Genomic DNA, 19,942 nt, shown 5'->3' with positions numbered 1-19,942 from the left:
TTGAGCACAATACTCTTAATTTTTTTTTTTTCTTTCTGGGTTGACGTTGAAGCAGAGTAACAACTCCCAAAGATACCAGGAATGCTTGATGCTTCAAAAGATTCTGAAGTAATGTTGTGGGGTAGCAAAATTACACAATAAGTTTACAGATGCCTGAGATGATCCTCGGCCATATTTTAAAATAAAATTTTCTTTCTGCAACATCAGCAAATGGTTTTTTTTTATATTTATTTAAACGAATTCTAATTCTTTCTTATTTTGGCTATTTATAATTTCATCACAGTAATTGCACTGGTACTGTAGTATTACTTTTCCAGAAACAGTTTTTGAAAACTTAGTCTCATCATTCCATTTACCTGCTAGCTTCCTACCAGATATAGGCTTAATATATATTCTTATTAAAAATCTAGTTATTTTTTAAAAATAAATTCTGTTATGACAGGGGCTATTTTTAGAAAAAAATTTGGAAGGCAATACCCCCTGTGAAGGTGCGTACTGTAAGGAAATTTGTTGGTAACATTGCATCTTTTCTCGAAAAAAACAATATTTCCTGTTCAAAAAAAGCAAAAGATCCCAAACGTTGCCCAAATACGTTCAATGCTGTCAAAAGGGTCTAGAATAGTCTGATTAAACTATTAAAAATTTTTACTGTTTAAACAATGTTAACTAATTTAAATCAGGGAATTCCAAAAAATGCTGCAGTTTTGAAAGTCGTAGCATCACTACATGTTCCTAAAGTGACTGGACTTCCATGAGTGTCCAGGAGCTCCAAAAATGGTTAGAGACTTCGACAATAAAAATAAGAACATTTAGGGTAAAGGAACTATAAATTTAGAAATTGAACTATCCATCATTGTTTATAACACATTGTATTTTTGATAAAGAAATTTTAAAACAAAAATGGTTCTTAGTTATTTAGAAAAAATGTTTTTTTTGCTTTATAAAAATTTTTATTTTTTTATTTTATAAAAGTAATGGTTAGTTTTAAAAAAGCCCAAAAAACCCATAAAACCCCAAACAACCCATTTGGGTTGGATTTTTTCAAAAACCCAGAATTTTTTCAACCCTGGGTAAGAAAGTTCTTGAAAGTATTTGTTGATCATTTCAATAATTTAAGTTTGTAAAATAATGTAATCGTTCATCTCAGTTGGATATTAGGCTGGGGCGAAAACAATTTTTATCGTGAATATTTACAAGAATACTGTAGTGTTATGCCTTTATATAAGTGAAAGTAATAAGTGCAAAAAAAACTCTAAAAAATGATAATGCAACTACCCCATTTTTTAAATCTCGTTTGTTTATTTATTAGCTGCATAACCTGTAAATGTTTCAATCTTCATGAATCTTTTGACAATTTATTCTTTTAATGCAGTTAATTCTGGTTTTAATTGATTATTTTTAAATTATATGATAAGTTTATTTCATTATTAGAAAAAAGAAAGTTCCACATAAGGAGTTGAAATTTCTACATTGCCAAAGAACTATATGTTAAATGTACATTGGTGGAGTAGACGTTCAAACTACCAGAAAAGAAATTGAATAAAAGAAAGCTAGCTATAAATAATAGAGGAAGTGCTGAAAAACATAGAAAAGCTAATATAACAGAAGTAGGCAGTTTAGATGAATATGTTAAATCATAGTGTGATCATGAAACAGAGAATGACAATCAATAAGACACCAAATTCAGAGATAATGTAAGTGTGAAAAGTGTTGAGTGAGACAGTCGAATCAGATTCAGACAGTTCAAGTTCAGGAACTAGTAAAAAATTAGGGTATCTTTAGCAAATCTAGCAAGAGAGGCTGACAGATATGGTGTTTCAAATCATGCTGTGGCCTCTTTTGCCATAGCTGTGTTGATGGATTTCAGTATTGTTACTAATACAGATCAAAGTAAAGTTATTGATAAAAATAAATTAAGAAGAGAGAGGATAAAGTCAAGAAAATAGTTTCAAGAAAATGATAACACATGCACTGATACGATTACTTCTCTATTTTGATGGTAGAAATGATGGCACATTAACCAGGAAGAGAGATTAATGGTATATGAGTACTAAAAAAGAAAAGCATTTTGCTTTGGTTGCAAAACCTGCAAATAAATATCTATCATATGTATCACCAAAATCTAGTAAAAGCAAAGACATTGCAGACTGCATTTTGTCAGAAATTAACAAAATGGATAAATCATCCAATATATGAGTTGTTGGTTGTGGTAGTACTAATATAAGCACAGGATTTAAAGAAGGAGTAATAAATAACTTGGAAAAAGCATTAGGACACCCGTTACAATTGTTTATTTGTCTTCTGCACACAAATAAGCTCCCATTAAGATATTTTTTTATAAAACTAGATGGTCTAACATCCTGCAGAAGTTCTTTTACAGGACCAATTGGTAAAGCTATTCAGATATGTGAAAAATTCAGATATGTGAAAAATTGTAAAATTTAAACCTGTTATAGAAGAAAGCGAATTACCTATATTATCAAAAGAAGCAATCCTCTATCTCAGTAAATGTCAGCAATATATGTACAACATTTTTCTTGCCATAAGAGTAGGAACAGTAATCGAACAGCTTGCCAGGAAAAAATCTGGACCTATAAATCACAGTAGCTGGTTAACTCTTGCTAATTGAGTTTGCAGACTTTATGCATCCATAATCTGTATAAAAATCCCAAGTTAATAACTCTGTTCCGTTTTAACCTGATTTCTTGTAAAATGTTTGGTTTAAAAAATAGGGCATTTATACCTGGCACATAATTTTTTTTTTGTCATCCCAGTCTATTGGACATATTCTGTTTTTCCAGACAAAGGTTGTGGTCGTTTAGATCTTAGTGAGAAGTAGCAGGCATGGTTATTTGTGGATAGAAGAAGTCAGCTTTTCAAAACAATTTACTATTCAGCCTTCAGAAAGTCATTGTTTTTACAAGACAAACATAGAAAGTCATTTAATTTGCAACAACACCTTGCAACAACAAAAGTAACAGGGAATAGCCTGTAAAACACATTCTAATTATTAGCATTAACAAAGTGTTTTTAATCAATAATATGACAAGTTGTTACCGATTGTACTAAATGGTGAAAACAGACCTCAATAATAAACAATTTTATATAAAGGTGATGCCAAGAAATTATGATAGAAAGCAATTAGACACAAAGTAATTAACAAAAACATTTAATTATCCAATAGTTTGTTCATTTTTACTTCACAGGCACTGAATTAATATAAGATTATAGTTCTCAGATTCTATAATATGATAAAAAAATTTTATAATAGAAGAACCTCCTCTATAGTAGCATTCCTTGGAGATAAATTTTTTTTAATTGAGCAAATCTATAATAGTTAATTTTTTCTTTTTTATTATCAATCTAATTTTAAAAAAGAAAACTTTTTATTTGTTTATTATATTAATACTGGGTGACAATAAAATTAAAATCTATTAAATAATAAATCAAGCAAACAGATATTAGAGAAATTAAAAACAAAGACCAGATTATTTTTTGACTTATTGTTATATATTTGATTATTTTTATATTTTCATTATTATTTTTTTTATCAAGATGTCATATTGAAGCCTGGATATATTTAAAAATCCCAAATATTTTGTATATCTGAAATAAAATATTCAAAAATTATATTACTAATAGTATTATATCTCCTTTTTACAGTCTGCAATGACATTGCAAATGGTTAAAAAAGACCTAAGTGAGTTTGTTGATGTCATTCAAGGTGATACACTTGTTGCAATATCAGAAACTGCTTCAAAACTTGATAACAATTTAAATCAGGTAAGAGTTATAGTTTTTTTTAATATTATATTTATAATTTTGTGAATAAACCTTTTTTTTTAAAAGTATATTTATAGCATTGAATTATTAAAATAAAAATAAATCATGAAAACATTTTAAAACTTTATATTAAAATTACTTGAATAATTTTGTTTGATATAACCAACCCTTGAAATTAGTAAAAATGAGGTCGGCAATTTTTTGCCCACCTCAAACACTTTGAGGTCGGCAGTTAGGTCGGCATTGCTTTTTTGAGATTAGGCCAGCAATACCAGCAATGGAGCATTTCTCCATTTGTAGGAAGCCTATTAAGGATAAAATAATTTATTTCATTTAAAAAATGATGTCTATTTGATTGTTCATGATCAGATCAAATTGATAGTATTTAACTGATAATGGTTATTAACAATAAAAAAATAAAAACATTAAAACTGATAAATAAGTTTTATATACAAGTTCAAACCTGAGTTTTAGAAGATATTTTTGGTTGAAAACAAATTTTAAACTAGATTTTACTTTAATAATATATTGACCTAAGTAAAGTTCACACATTAATTTTTATTGTTTGTCAAACACGCATCATAAGTTTTTATGGTTAGCAATGCTTTTTTCAAAACATAACTTAATGTTAACTTGGATTAAAATCAATTTCAAGTCAAAATATCACTGTAAATCAAACATCATTTTGCTAAACACTTTTTGTAATATTTTGTTTTTGTAATTTTTTGTAATAGTAAATGACAAAAGCATTAAGTTTAAACTGATACGTTAGAGTGCTTTCTAGAGATATACAGTTTTAGCCTTCCATTTTCTTTTAAATACTTTAAAAAAAAAATCACATTGAAATGATCCAGGGTTAGCTTAAAAAGAACAAAAAATTAAAATAAACTATTTTTATATTTAATTTATAATAAACTAATTATTCAATCAAACTAATAATCAAATTAACCAAATTTTTATGTTAATGTAGAGTGAAAACTTGGAGTAAAAGTTGCTAATTGTTAGTTTTTGTTAATAACATCCAGCATAACAGTGTTATATAAATGAGTAAATTTAAAGAACAAACATAATATTAATTTTTTAAAATACTTACATCTTCTACATTTTTTTTTTAAATTAAAAATTTTTTAAAGTAAATCTTCTACAATATATTCAGCACAGTTTTCAAGTTCATCGAATTTTTTATAACTTTTATAAAAAAATTATAAACTCATTATTACTAAAATAATTACAACTTTCTCCCTCTGCAGTCATTTTTATGTTGTCAGGCCTTGTTTTAAACCGTTACACCAAGGGCAATTTACAAACACCTTAAGTGTTTATGTAAGCAGTAAGTAATTTCTATTAAGCAACTTTTTATCATTTTTTAATTTCTAAATTATTCTATAAGCCGTAAGATAAAAGAAGTAATTAATTTTGAAAAAAAATAACATTAACTTTTGAATGATGTTTATGTAAAAATATTTGTTACATAAGTTTGAATGCAGTTATGTTTGATATAAGCGCTATTTACTAATAAAAAAACTCAAATAAAATTAAAAGTTTATTTTTATTTTGTTTTTATTTTATTGTAATGATTGGTTTTTTAAGCTTGAAGCAAAGATCATGAAAAGATAATTTAATTCTGATAAAAAATATATGATTTAATTTAAAACTAATTTAATAAAAGTATATAATTTCATTCTGGTAAAAAAAAAAATATATATTTAATTTAGATTTTAAAAATATATAATTTAATTTTGATTTAAAAAATATATTTAAGTTTATTAAAATTAAAGTTAATGCTTGGGTTTAACTTAACTGTCAAATTTAAAAATATTACTAAATACTGTTCAATATTTAAATTTTATTTGTTGTTAAAAAAAAATCAGCTTATTTTTTCAGTTTTCCTTCCTAAACTTTTTTTTTTTACTCAAAATTAAATTTTAAATAAACGGCTGCATCAAAAATTGGCTGCACAAAAGTAAAGTTAAACTTATTTTTTTATAAAGTTAATCGCAGCAATTATTTTTAATAAATGATATATACAGCAATTTAATTATAATAATAAAATATTAAACTAATAAACTTTTAACAAATAAAGTAAATAAATATTATTTGTTACTCCCTTTTTTTTTTTTTTATAATAAAAAATCATTTGTAGTTGCAATGCCACAATTAGAAATTTAAGAAATAATCATTTTAAAAGTTCAAAAATGTAACATAAATTAATTCATTTATGCAAAAGAAAAAAATTAGTTAATATCAAACATTTTTAAAAATGCAATATTAAATTAAATTTTTAATATTAAAAAAAAAAAAAAGTAAATAAATAAATATTCCTTTATAGTAATAATAAAAAAGTTGTTAAATAACTTTTAACTTGTTTTGCAGTAATTAATATTATTGCAGTAATTTAAAAAAGTAAATGTCTTTAAAAAATAAAAAAATTAAAGAGAATTTTATGGTGTTAAATATTACATTAGGTTAATGCATTAAGCATTTTTTTTAACTTAAAACTAGGCCTGTGTTGAGCATGGTCAATGATTACAGTTTTAACTTGAAAATATTTTTGGTACGTAAAGTTCCTCCACACAAGTTAAGTCTATAATTATGATTTGGTGCTTTGAATCTAGCACTACCACACTTTTAATCATAAAGATTTAATAAAAACATCATAAATGATTAAAGTTTTTGAGTTCTTCCAAATTAACTCTTCAACTGCGGATTCAATAGGTTTTAACACTTGCTAATCAAAATATTTTTTAAAACTGTGAAATCTACTCCATTATAAAATTTGTTTCAATTTCCAAAAGTGCTTTCTATATGCACAGTTTCAATTTTACTTACCTTTCAATCATGGTAACCAACAAGTTCCACGATGTTTGATGTCAAGTTTTAGTATCTATTTTTTATTTTCTTGTTTAAAAACATGTTTTTGCAATATGGAGTTAGGATTATTTAAAAATTTGAAAAATTTATCAACTTTATGTGAATATTACAGATTTGATGATACTTTTAAATGTTCTGTTGGTGCTTCAATAAGCAGACTTTTTGGCATTATGTAACCTTTCTTTAAAATAGAACTTACCTATTGCATTAGGTTTTGTAATTGTTCTTAAAGACATATCATCCTTGGTGACATATTTTGCTAAAAATTCAACCAAAGTTTTGTGTTTTCAGATCTTTGGTAACAGACATTTTATCTGTTTTTGTATTTTGTTAATTATATTATTGATGGTTATCATGTAGATGATCGCATCTTGATATAGCATTAAATCTGTATTGAATAATTAACATAAAATTATATTTATATATTTTTTTGTTTTTTGTTTGTTTTGATTTTTGTTTTAACCTCCCCAAGGCTTAGAAGGCCACTACAGACGAGGGTGCTACTTAATTGTGGTTATAACCTTCTCTCAACTCTATAACTCCGAAACACGAACATTGACAAACAAGGCCGCTGCACGGAGAAACAAGTTGATATATATTTATATATGCATATATATATACAGTATTGGACAAAACATTTGCAACCAACATCGAACAATGCTAAAAAGTGTTCCTAATTTTACATGTCTTAAAAACGAAACAAACTATACTAACACAGCAAACAGTTCAGGAGTCTGGAGTCATAGCATGCTATGACATGAGCAATCAGCTGACAGGTGACAGCACACAGGCAGAATTTCGTTGACAAGTGCCATTTTGCAGCGGACAAAACAAGTGCAACTTTTTTGGTTTGTTTCATTTTCTTAAGTCTGGTCCGTGTCAACGTCATGGAAGTTTTTTAATAATTAAAAGAAGTATCCAGAAGTTTCCAGAAGTTTCCAGAAGTTTCCAGAAGCACGCAAAAGCTCCCAGAAGTTTCCAGAAGAAGCATCAGAAAGCATCCAGTAGCATCCAGAAATATCCAGAAACATTCAGAAGCATCCAGACGCATCCAGAAGCTTCCAAAAGCATCGAAAAGAAGCATCTAGAATCTTCCAGAACAGGTTCACACAGGTTCATTTTACTATATAAGAGACATGTAAATCGACATGTAATTCAGTCAGTAAATGGAAGTCAATCAGTTAATATTATCAAGACAGTTTATCAAAGTGAGTTTTATCAAAGTTTTTTATCGAAGAACATCAATACAAGAAGTGAAATATAACAAGTGTTTCATTACATCAATACAGTCCACATCCAACCAAGATGTTGTGTTCCACAGAGCATTATTGTATCATCACAAGGTAAATGTAACACGGTAAGCCTTGAGAAGCGTGATTATTTATTTTTATTATTTTTATGACTTCAAGTGAAAAAATGGCTCCCGATAGTCTTGGATTGGAACTAAGAAAGAAAATTATTGGTGATTACGTAAGTGGAATGTCACAAAAAAGTATTTGTGATAAATATCGCGTGAAAAAATGGACCGTATCAAGACTATGTTCCAAATATCGTTCTACGGGGAAGTTGGCAGCAGATAACAAAGGTGGAAGACCGCGTTCCACCACTTCTAGAGAGGATTCTATGATCGTCAGATCCGTCAAGAAGAATCCCTGGGTATCATCAGTCGAGATACAAAAGCAATTAGAGCTGCCTGTATCGGACCGAACAATGAGACGATGTGCTGTTGAAGCAGGATTGTTTTCTTGACGCCCTGCAAAGAAACCGCTGATTTCACTAAAAAAACCAGAAGAAAAGACTCCTGTGTGCTACATCTCATATTGACAGGAATGTGCAGAAATGGCGAACTGTCCTGTTCAGTGATGAATCGAAGTTCAATATCATTGGGAGCGATGGCATTTGCCGTGCATGTCGACCGGCCGGAAAACCCCTCGATTTACGTTACTGCCATAAGACCGTGAAGCATGGTGGAGGCAATGTAATGGTCTGGGGGTGTTTTTCTGCTAACGGTCTAGGTCCAATACATTGAAACGATGGAATAATGGACCGTTTCATATATAAAAATATCCTGAAAGATGTTATGTTACCTCATGCTGAATGGAATATGCCAATAAAATGGGTTTTTCAGCAAGACAACGATCCGAAACACACTGCAAAAGTAGTCAAGCAGTGTTTTCAAGACAACCACCTATCGGTAATGGATTGGCCGCATCAATCTCCGGATCTCAACGCTATCGACAACCTGTGGGAGATCGTCAACCGCAGAATTAATCGTGAAGGTGTTCGTAATAAGGATCAACTGTTTGAACAAATCCAAAAGGCCTGGGCAGCGATTCCACAAAGTTTCATTGATCACCTGATCGAATCTATGCCTCAAAGATGCAAGGCTGTGTTTGACAACAAAGGATTCGCCACGAAATATTGATAGCGAAATACAGCTTGGTCAACATTTTGTCGAGTTGCACTTGTTTTGTCCAGAAGGAAATCAACATTTTTCAATACTTTTGATTAATTTATTAATTTTCGTGTACAAATGATGAACTTTGTGATGAATAAAACTTGAAGAGCTTTGTCTCTAAACAGTTACATAGTTATTTCTCTAAATTGAAAAAATGCAGCACTTTTATATAAAGAAACTAAATTAGCATTATTTGGTTGCACTTGTTTTGTCCGATACAGTATATATATACATATCACAGCCCTTGGAATTAGGGTTGGCGTTCGGCAATGCCGACCTCAAAGTGTTTGAGTTTGTCAAAAAATTGCCAACCTCGTTTCAATATTATATGGTAAGACCTTTGTATCAAATTTTTTTTGCTAACTTGATGCCGACCTCTAAAAGATTAAGGTCGGCAAATTATTTCCAACCTCATTTTTCCTAATTCCAAGGTTTCATACATTGAGGATATGACTATTTTTAAAAGAATATTCCAATATTATTTTTTGAGGAGTTTTTGTGCAAGAATCAAGAAAATTGCTAGTGTCAACTTTTAAAAAATGTCATGTCCTATGTCAAGTAACTAAATGACATGGTGGGTACCATATATTACCAAAAATGTTTTTCTACTAAAGTTTATAAAGTTGAGTCTTAAAAAAAGCAAAATTTTATATCCTAATAAAAATCAATTTTTTTAATTTATTGTAAAAAATATAAAGTTTTTGAACAAAAATTTAAAAGCAGATTTTTTAGAAATTTTTTAACATTTCATTTTTGGTGATTTTCACCATTTGTCAGATGTCATGGGGTGTAATTTTTTTTAGTAGTTGACACTTTTCTATGGAATTTTTTTGTTGAAACATATTTTTTCTCCTCTTATTGTAACACAGAGAATAAAAATTAATAAAATATTTGAAGTCATATCCCTAATATATGTATATATATATATATATATATATATATATATATATATATATATATATATATATATATATATATATATATATATATATATATATGTATATATATATATATATGTATATATATATATATATATATATGTATATATATATATATGTATATATATATATATATATATATATGTATATATATATATATATGCTGCCGTAAAAGAGTGTTGCTACAGTGACTAAAGGTTTGGCATGGGGGAACAATCTTTTATTTCATCATTCTTTGCTTTTTCCTTCTTTTGCTGAGAACACCAAACATTATAAAGGTAGGGAATATACAGTGCTGGACAATGAATTAGAAATTTTTAATTTTTGAACAAAATTACATTTTGAATAGTAAATTTATTGTAAAATAGCAGCAATACTTGCAAAAAAGTGTGTAGGGTATATAACTACATGTACATATATGATAATTAGTCAGTATATGATAAGTGTTTATCATCAAACAGTCTTTAATATTGAGTTGATCCCCCTTTGTTCTTGATGACCTGAGCAACGCGTCTTGGCATACCCCGAATAAATTCAGCAGCAAGTCGTTTGTCATGGTGCCATACTCGTATTAAACGTTCTATCAGATCGCGTTTGTTAGTGGAGGGCATCTTTAAAACTTCACGCTTTAGTTTGTTCCACAATCCCTCTATTAGGTTGAGGTTGGGACTGTTCCCCGGCCAGTCCAAAACAATTATGACAAGAGCATGACAACTCTATGAGACCAAAACAATTATGACAAAGCAATGGCAACTCTATGAGACATCATAGAGTTGCCATTGTCAGCTTGGCAGAGGATGATTTGCAATCTTACATAAAGATTTGAGTTGATGATCATCATGAGCTGTCGTCTTCCTCATTGGTTTACAGTTTTTCTTATTTGAACTCAGAATATCATCATCAAATTCAAGTCTTTGTTTAATTCTACTGACAAAAGCTGGTGAAATGCCTAGTTTTGTTGCAATACCCTTACTTTAGATAGAAGAACACCAAAGATAAGCTTTAATTTCACGTTTTTTACCAGGGCTGAGATCGGAAACTTTTCCCATTGTATCAATTAACTTACAATTATTACAATAAAACTAATCTAATTACAATAATCTAAATAAACAATAAAACTGTATCATACATTTACACAAATAAAGATTGCATACCACTAACATCATACCGATCACTCATTAAACACATTTCCTACAATACTTATATTTACAAAATTCATGAAATTATATATAATATTCAAACCGTCACTAAGTAAACAAAACGTCATGTAAACAAACAAAATAGCGTGTTGCATAAATATTTATTTGAATTTTGATTATTTGGTTTTGTCATTTTTAACATATTTAATATATTTTAAGGGGCTATTTGGTATATACTTGCTGAAATAGACAAAAATTGTACAAATTTCTAATTCATTGTTCAGCACTGTGTATATATATATATATATATATATATATATATATATATATATATATATATATATATATATATATATATATATATATATATATATATATATCAGGCCTTGTTAAGAAGCGCTACGCAGCTCGCATTTTGCTTGCGAAAAGGCGATTTGCCTACGCGTTCAGCAGTTTTGCGCTACGCAAAAACTTATCTTTTAGAATATTTAAATTATCTTTTGATTACCGTTAACGTGACGTTTATTCAGAAGAAATAAAGTCGTAAGTATTTAACCGCAATTGTAAAATAATAGATTTTTTTGTTAAAGAAACAGTTTGTTTCATAATTTTTTTTTTGTTATTAAAAATTAGTTAAAAAAAAAAAGTGTTTTAAGTTTTATCTTAAGGAATTAAATATATAAATTCCTTTTAAATATAAAAATTATTTTTAGTCATAATAAGTTTAAAAAATGCACGATTTATTTTGATGTAAATATTTTATTAATAAGATATTTTGTTTATTGTTAATTCAATAACGTAAAGTTTTAATGACGTTCATTTAATTTATGAAAATAAATTATGATCACGAATATGTTATCGGTAACTGATAAATAACAAAAAAAAAACTTTATTGTTTAAAAACATTATTAAAAAGAGTTCACAAATTAAATAAGAAAAAATGTATTAACAGTTAATAAAATAACCAAAAACCAAATATAAAATCATAAGAAAATAAACAAATATTTTACGTTTCATGAAAAAAATATTTTTTTCAAAATAAAATTTAGTTCATATTTGAAAAGAAAATCATAAGAAAATAAACAAATATTTTACGTTTCATGAAAATATTTTTCTCAAAATAAAATTTAGTTCACATTTTAATAAGAACTTAGATTTTATTTGTAACTTTTGTTATAGTGAGAAAAAAACAAACTGTTTGTATGATTTTTAACGCGTTAATAAAATAACTTTAATTACAATGCGGTACTTGAAAAGACGCGAGTGACGCAATATAACTTCTAACGATGCAAAATATATTTGCTGAGTTGAGTTACTTAGAAATGCGCTACGCGTTTTCGCTACGCAGCGAAATCTTGTAACAAGGCCTGATATATATATATATATACATATATATATATATATATATTTACAGCTCTCGCAAAAGTACAATTTTTTTCTCTTAAAAGTATATATATATATATATATATATATATATATATATATATATATATATATATATATATATATATTAGGGTGTTCAAAAAAATGACTTTTTTGAATTTCAACTAACATTGCTTTTCATAAGGTGCCCCAACCTTGATATTACTAATAAATTTTTTTTTTTTTTCATGATTAGATCACTCCATGACTTCCCTCAATGGGTCCAAAGATCATTTTTTGCCCCTTTTTTGCCCATATTTCGGACTAACTGAGGGGAGTGTTACCATTATCCAAATTGATTTTTCTTTCTTTTTTTTTGTTGTTTTATCTTTTTGAAAGAAATTAAAATATAATGTTAAGCTTAATTTTTTTTTTTACTTGAACAATGAAGATCAAAAAATTCAAAAATATTGATTTATTTTACAATATTTCACTATCTTTGTCCTATGTACCATTTTAATGTGTTTTTTGTTAAATTTTAAATACACATATATTTGCTTCATTTTGTCAACAATTACATTTTACCTTGTGTACGCAATTTGATTTTTAACTTACTTAATATTTTGGTTAACATTTATCTTTTCAGTAACTAATTAACTTAAAAAGAGTTACATAATAGTAAAATGCCTCCAAAAAAGAAGTTGAAGCTTACTCGAAATAAGACTGAAGTATTTCTAGTAAAGAAAGTTATAGAAAATCTTTCATGTTATAAACTTCCTACTGGCATAGAGGTTCTGCAATACTTCCTTTATCTAAGAGACTTGAATCCCAAAGTAAAGAAAACGGTTTTAATTAGGTGTCATTTCGAAATTAATTCATTTGAGCTCAGATGCCCTCCACAAACTGACTGTTGTGTAATGTCTAAATTGGTAAGGCCATGGAATCTTGCAGGATTCCCTATCATAACCTTAGAAAATATCAGGTAAATTATGAATTCAAAATGTATCAACAAATTTATTATCTTTAATTTAAACATTGAATAAATTTTCCATTTTAAAGAAAGAAGATTGATAAAATGGTGAACAACTATTACAAGTTAAAGAAGAATAGCAAAAGGAACAGCCCAACAGATACAAAAAGGAATGAGGAATTTTTTGAATAAATATTAAAATGCTTTTGGATTAGTAAAAAAAAAGAAGAACTAATTGAAGATATTATGAAAGACAGGAGAAGGACATCCAAAGCCAAAAATGAAGATATTGCGTTTATCTTTGACCAACTTGGAAATAGGATGGGAAGAATAGGAACAAATGATGAAAGGTTTACATACACTATTAAGAGATCCCACAAAAAATTGTGTTCTATGTTAAACATGGAAAGTAAACTAAACAATGGTAACAATCTATATAGTTTAGACAACTCTTCAAGCAGTGATAATAATTCTGACTGTGAATACGTAGCAGATATAAAAAAAGAACAATCTACCTCTGTTGTTTTGTTACCAAAAAATATTTAGAAAAAAAACAGCTCTCACAGCAATAGGTGAGGGACTTTCAGTTAGACAACACACTGCAATAGTGGCAAGTGTTATTGCAAATTCAGGAGGTGATGTTACTAATTTTGCAATATCTTCTTCAACTGCGTTTAGAGTTGCAGAGGAAGTTGTAACTAAAGAAGGAGAAAATATTAAAAAACACATTACTGAACTTGTTAAATCTTCATCATTTCCAATTATTCTCCATTTTGATGGAAAAATAGTTAAAGAGTTTACAAACGGAATAGAACATCAACTTGACAGACTGGCTGTTTCCATCAGAATAGATGGACAGAGTGAGCTTCTTGGGGTTCCTCATTTGAACTCTTGCACTGGAGAAACACAGAAAAATACAATCATAAAACTTCTTCATCAATTTGATATTTTTGATAAATTACAAGAATGCGTTTTTGATACATCTTCTGTAAATACTAGTAGTAAAAAGGGTGTGTGCATTAGATTAGCTGCAGAGCTTAATAGACCTCTACTTCTCCTAGCATGTAGGCATCACATCTATGAAAGGCATATTATTCACTGCTGGAACATTTATCCTAGCAGTAAAACAAATGGCCCAGATAATCCATTATTTAAGAAGCTTAAAGATGTATGGAACTCAATTGATCAAAATTCCATTGTGTTAAACAAAGTAAAAATTGAAGACATTTCTGATAGCTGGCTGCAAGTACAGTTCAAGGAAGCCTTATCTTTCTCTCAAAATATTATTAGAATGAAAACAATGAAAAAGGTATTTAAAATTTTGAATAAACTGAATTTTCTGTAATAAAATAAGTTTAGTACTGTTTTGTGTCTAAATAAATAGTTTTTTTTAGGATGGATGTAGGTCTGATTATCTAGAGTTAGTGGAATTGACAACAATGGTTTTATCTGGTGATGAACAGTACAAACTAAGAAAACCTGGGCCTGTACACCATGCCAGGTTTATGGCAAAAGGAATATACTTTTTGAAAATGTATCTCCTTATAGACAACATTTCTAGCTTGACAGATTTCGAGAAGAAATAAATAAATGATATGGCATTCTTCACAGCTGTATTTTACACTGAGTGGTTTATAAAGGCTGAAATTCCTGCTATTGCTCCATATCAGGTGACAGTTCTATGTTTTAAAAGTTTTTAATCATTTCTTTGAAAATTTTGTGTAATATTTAACAGTCTAAAAATCTTTAGGATATGAAAGCTCTTTGGCAGATGGTGAGATACTCAAAAATCAATCCTGTCCAGGCAAAACCTGTTATAGAGTCTCTAAAGAGACACACCTGGTACATAGACCTAAATATTCTAGTTATGTCTCTTGTTGACAAAAATGTACAAGAACGGAGTGACATTGCCAAGAAGTTGTACTCAACCCCAAGACCAACAACTTATGCCATAGAGAGACATCAAGTTAATTTAAATATACTGAACTCCCTTATGTTTGATGATGATACTCCCCCAAGTTTGATCCCGCTTATAACTGACCAGAGTTGGTTAATTTTTCATATCTTAAACCATGCAAATGCTGAAGTACAGTGGCTTAAGACTCCATCTGAGACATGGGATCTAAATGACTATTACCTAGAATTCAAACAATTTGTGAATAATCTTGAAGTAGTAAATGACTGTAGTGAGAGGGCTATAAAACTAGTTCAGGTATCTATTTTTTATGTTTGGTACTTACTGTTTATGTTAAAAATCTCAATTTATTTCACAAGCTCATTACTTTTAAATATTGTTTAATAGGAACTGATCAATAAATCGCACAATGAGGATAAAAGACAAAGTACCTTCCTTGTATCAAACAAATATAAGAGCGAAAGAACAATTAAAAAAAAATATGATTATGTAAAAAATTCTTTGTTTACAAAATAAATTTATAAGCATAAACTATGTTTGACAACTAATTACTTAAGAAACTAATCATAAATATGATTTTATTACGTAAATATAAATATCTTAATAAGTAAAGTATCTTGTTAACAAGCAGAACACTAATATAGTGCAAAAAAGCTTAAAAATGCCTTTTTTTTTGAATTTTTTAATCTTCATTGTTCAAGTAAAAAAAAATTAAGCTTAACATTATACTTTAATTTCTTTCAAAAAGATAAAACAACAAAAAAAAAGAAAGAAAAATCAATTTGGATAATGGTAACACTCCCCTCAGTTAGTCCGAAATATGGGCAAAAAAGGGGCAAAAAATGACCTTTGGACCCATTGAGGGAAGTCATGGAGTGATCTAATCATGAAAAAAAAAAAAAAATTATTAGTAATATCAAGGTTGGGGCACCTTATGAGAAGCAATGTTAGTTGAAATTCAAAAAAGTCATTTTTTTGGAACACCTTAATATATATATATATATATATATATATATATATATATATATATATATATATATATATATATATATATATATATATATATATATATATATATATATATATATACACACACACACATCATTGGCCATAAATTAGAGCACGCTTTTTTTTTTTTTATAAAACATTAATTCAAAATGAAATGAATTGAAAACAAAACTTATTTTTTATATTTTATTTTTTAATAATATAAGTAAAATCTATATACATTATGGAAATCAAAAAAATAAATTTCAACATTATGGTCTTGATACCAAAAAATGAAAAATAATGAAACATATTATATTATTTTGAAAAAAAGATTTGACAAAAGTTAAGGTTATATTTCAAATAATATATAAGAACAACAATTTACAAATGGAAAACCATAAAAAATAGCATTCTAATATTTTGTTGAACCTCCTTTCTCATGTAAGCATTGGTTTACTCTCTTTGGCATCGAATTTACAAGATTTTGAGTTATTTCTTTAGGCACATTGTCAAGCAGTTTTCTTATTTCAATTTTTAATTGCTCAACATTTAAAATTTCGATTTTTTCAAGATGATGATCTAACCATGACCATAGATTTTCTATACAATTTAAATCAGGGCTGTTAGCAGGCCAAAACATTATCGATATTTGGTTGTCGACAAACCATTTTATGCATATTTTGCATATTTATGGCATGGCGCACCATCTTGTTGATATATGATATTACTGTTTTCTTCTTTAAATATATCAATTGAGGGAAAAAGGCAATTATCTAAAATTTCAATATATCTATCAGCATTATGTCTACCTTCAAATAATTAATAGCATCCAAGTTCTGCATAATTCATGCAGGCCCAAATGCCTATACTCCCACTACCTTGCTTAGTTCGTTTTAATGTACAATTCGAATAAAATTTCTCTTTAGTTGATCGCCTTACAGGCCTTGTTACGAGATTTCGCTGCGTAGCGAAAACCCGTAACGGATTTCTAAGTAACTCAACTCAGCAAATATATTTTGCATCGTTAGAAGTTATATTGCGTCACTCGCGTCTTTTCAAGTACCGCATTGTAATTAAAGTTATTTTATTAACGCGTTAAAAATTATACAAACAGTTTGTTTTTTTCTCACTATAACAAAAGTTACAAATATAATCTAAGTTCTTATTTAAAAAATCATTTTTATTATTTTTTTCAAATATGAACTAAATTTTATTTTGAAAAAATTTTTTTTTTCATGAAACGTAAAATAATGTTTGTTTATTTTCTTATCATTTTACAGTTGGTTTTTGTTTATTTTATTAACTGTTAATAAATTTTTTCTTATTTAATTTGTGAACTCATTTTAATAATGTTTTTAAACAAGTAAGAGTTTTTTGTTGTTGTTTATCAGTTACCGATAACATATTCGTGATCATAATTTATTTTCATAAATTAAACGAACGTCATTAAAACTTTACGTTATTGAATTAACAATAAACAAAATATCTTATTAATAAAATATTTACATCAAAATAAATCGTGCATTTTTTAAACTATTATGACTAAAAATAAATTTTATATTTAAAAGGAATTTATATATTTAATTCCTTAAGATAAAACTTAAAACACTTAATTTTTTCCAACTAATTTTTAACAACAACAAAAAAAATTATGAAACAAGCTGTTTCTTTAACAAAAAATCTATTAGTTTACAATAGCGGTTAAATTATTTTACTTACGACTTTATTTCTTCTGAATAAACGTTACGTTAACGACAATCAAAAGATAATTTAAATATTCTAAAAGATTTAAGTTTTTGCGTAGCGCAAAACTGCTGAACGCGTAGGCAAATCGCCTTTTCGCAAGCAAAATGCGAGCTGCGTAACGCTTCTTAACAAGGCCTGCCTTAACATAACATGGCATTTTTGCATATCTACCTCAACATTCATTTCGTCAGAGAACATAACATTTTGCCACTTGCAATCAGACCAATTTTTATGTTGATTACACCATGCAATCCTTGCTTTTTGATGTTCCTTTGAAAGTCTTGCATGCAGATCGCTACATATAATTATTTCTATAAAGAATTCTTCTAACAGTTCTTGAACTCGCTTTTATTCCAGATGTATTTTTTAATTTATGGCAGAGAGCGCTTGATGATAATTTTCTGTCATGTTTCATTAAACGAATTAATAAACGTTCATCTCTTTGTGTTGTTACAGCTGACCCACCAGATTGTTGCCGATCCTTAATGTCACCTGTTACAGTAAAACGTTTTAAAATACGTGCAACGATTGAATATGCAATATTTAACTTATTTGCTATTTGACGATGAGATAGTTCTTGGTTTCGAACAAAAATTGATTCGTAACATGTTTTTTCAGAAATTCTCGATCGTGATTTTGGAGTTTCATGCTGTATTTCTTCGCTTATTTTGTAACTTTTTTATTATTTCATTTATTTGTGTTTTTATTAGTACTATTTAAAACAAAAAACAAAAAAATATCAGAAATAATAAATGCGGATAATAATAAAATCAAAATTATTGAAAAAAATCATAAATATATTACTTAAATTTTAAAAATAAAGCAGTGAGCCTTAACTTTTGACCAACATAAAAAATAAAAATTTTATAGTAGTTGTTATCAAATTATTTATAATTAGGAGTACAAAATAAATTTTAAGGAAACTACATGTCAGTTAAACAGTAAATATGATACTTATTATTTAATACTAATAAAATATTGAAAAAGTATAATAGTTTTTAAAATAATTTCAATCAAACAGGATTTAAAAAAAAATAAAATAGTGAGCTCCAATTTATGGCCAATGATATATATATATATATATATATATATATATATATATATATATATATATATATATATATATATATATATATACATATATATATTATATATATATATACATATATATATATATTTTTTATATATATATATATATATTTGTTGAGTTTAATTAAGACGGCAGCGTATAAACTTTTTGTTTTAAATATATTTTGGTGTTATTATATATTTACAATATTTCGCTGACCTATAGCGGTCAGCATCATCAGGTGTAACACCTGTGTTTACACCTGATGATGCTGACCGCTATAGGTCACCGAAATTTGTAAATATATAATAACATCAAACTATATTTAAAACAAAAAGTTTATACGCTGCCGTCTTAATTAAATTCAACAAATATGAAATTATTGTATAACAAAAATATGATTTTAAAAGATATATATATATATATATATATATATATATATATATATATATATATATATATATATATATATATATATATATATATATATATGTATGAATTAAAAGCTTTGTTTTCATTTGTTTTCATTTTTTTTTCAAAAAAAAATTTAGACATTTTTATGATCATATTTGTATAATTGATTTTTTAATAAGTATTTTTAAACTTAAATTATTTTTAAGGAGCAACCTTCAACATCTGCAGTTGTCAAAAAAGGTGAAAATTATTTTATTAATCCTTTTAAACCCTAACCTACACTACTT

The 19,942-nt window shown here is 27.3% G+C and overlaps 2 protein-coding genes across 2 annotated transcripts in view; both read left to right on the top strand.

Moving 5' to 3' along the window:
* The window catches only part of LOC100206129 (BSD domain-containing protein 1), a 65,776-nt gene that overhangs the window by 17,063 nt on the left and 28,771 nt on the right, over positions 1-19,942 (top strand). The window contains exons 3-4 of the mRNA XM_065814419.1: positions 3,664-3,783; positions 19,862-19,895. Coding sequence (XP_065670491.1) covers positions 3,664-3,783; positions 19,862-19,895 — 154 coding nt within the window. The remainder of the gene's footprint in view (positions 1-3,663; positions 3,784-19,861; positions 19,896-19,942) is intronic.
* LOC136089128 (uncharacterized) lies at positions 13,943-15,916 on the top strand. Its single transcript, XM_065814852.1, has 4 exons — positions 13,943-13,960; positions 14,027-14,830; positions 14,916-15,191; positions 15,272-15,916. Exons 1-3 carry the CDS (start codon positions 13,943-13,945, stop codon positions 15,105-15,107), a joined length of 1,014 nt encoding a protein of 337 aa, XP_065670924.1. The 3' UTR covers positions 15,108-15,191; positions 15,272-15,916.

The sequence above is a fragment of the Hydra vulgaris genome, chromosome 12 (genome assembly GCF_038396675.1).
Source record: "Hydra vulgaris chromosome 12, alternate assembly HydraT2T_AEP".
NCBI lineage: Eukaryota > Metazoa > Cnidaria > Hydrozoa > Anthoathecata > Hydridae > Hydra > Hydra vulgaris.
Note: the sequence above shows the minus strand (reverse complement) of the source record. Positions and strands in the feature narration are given on the sequence as shown.

Bases quoted from the DNA above. Each gene is read 5' to 3' on its own strand.
- LOC136089128 (XM_065814852.1), top strand. The intron at 14,831-14,915 runs GTATTTAAAATT...AGTTTTTTTTAG, and splicing joins GAATGAAAACAATGAAAAAG to GATGGATGTAGGTCTGATTA.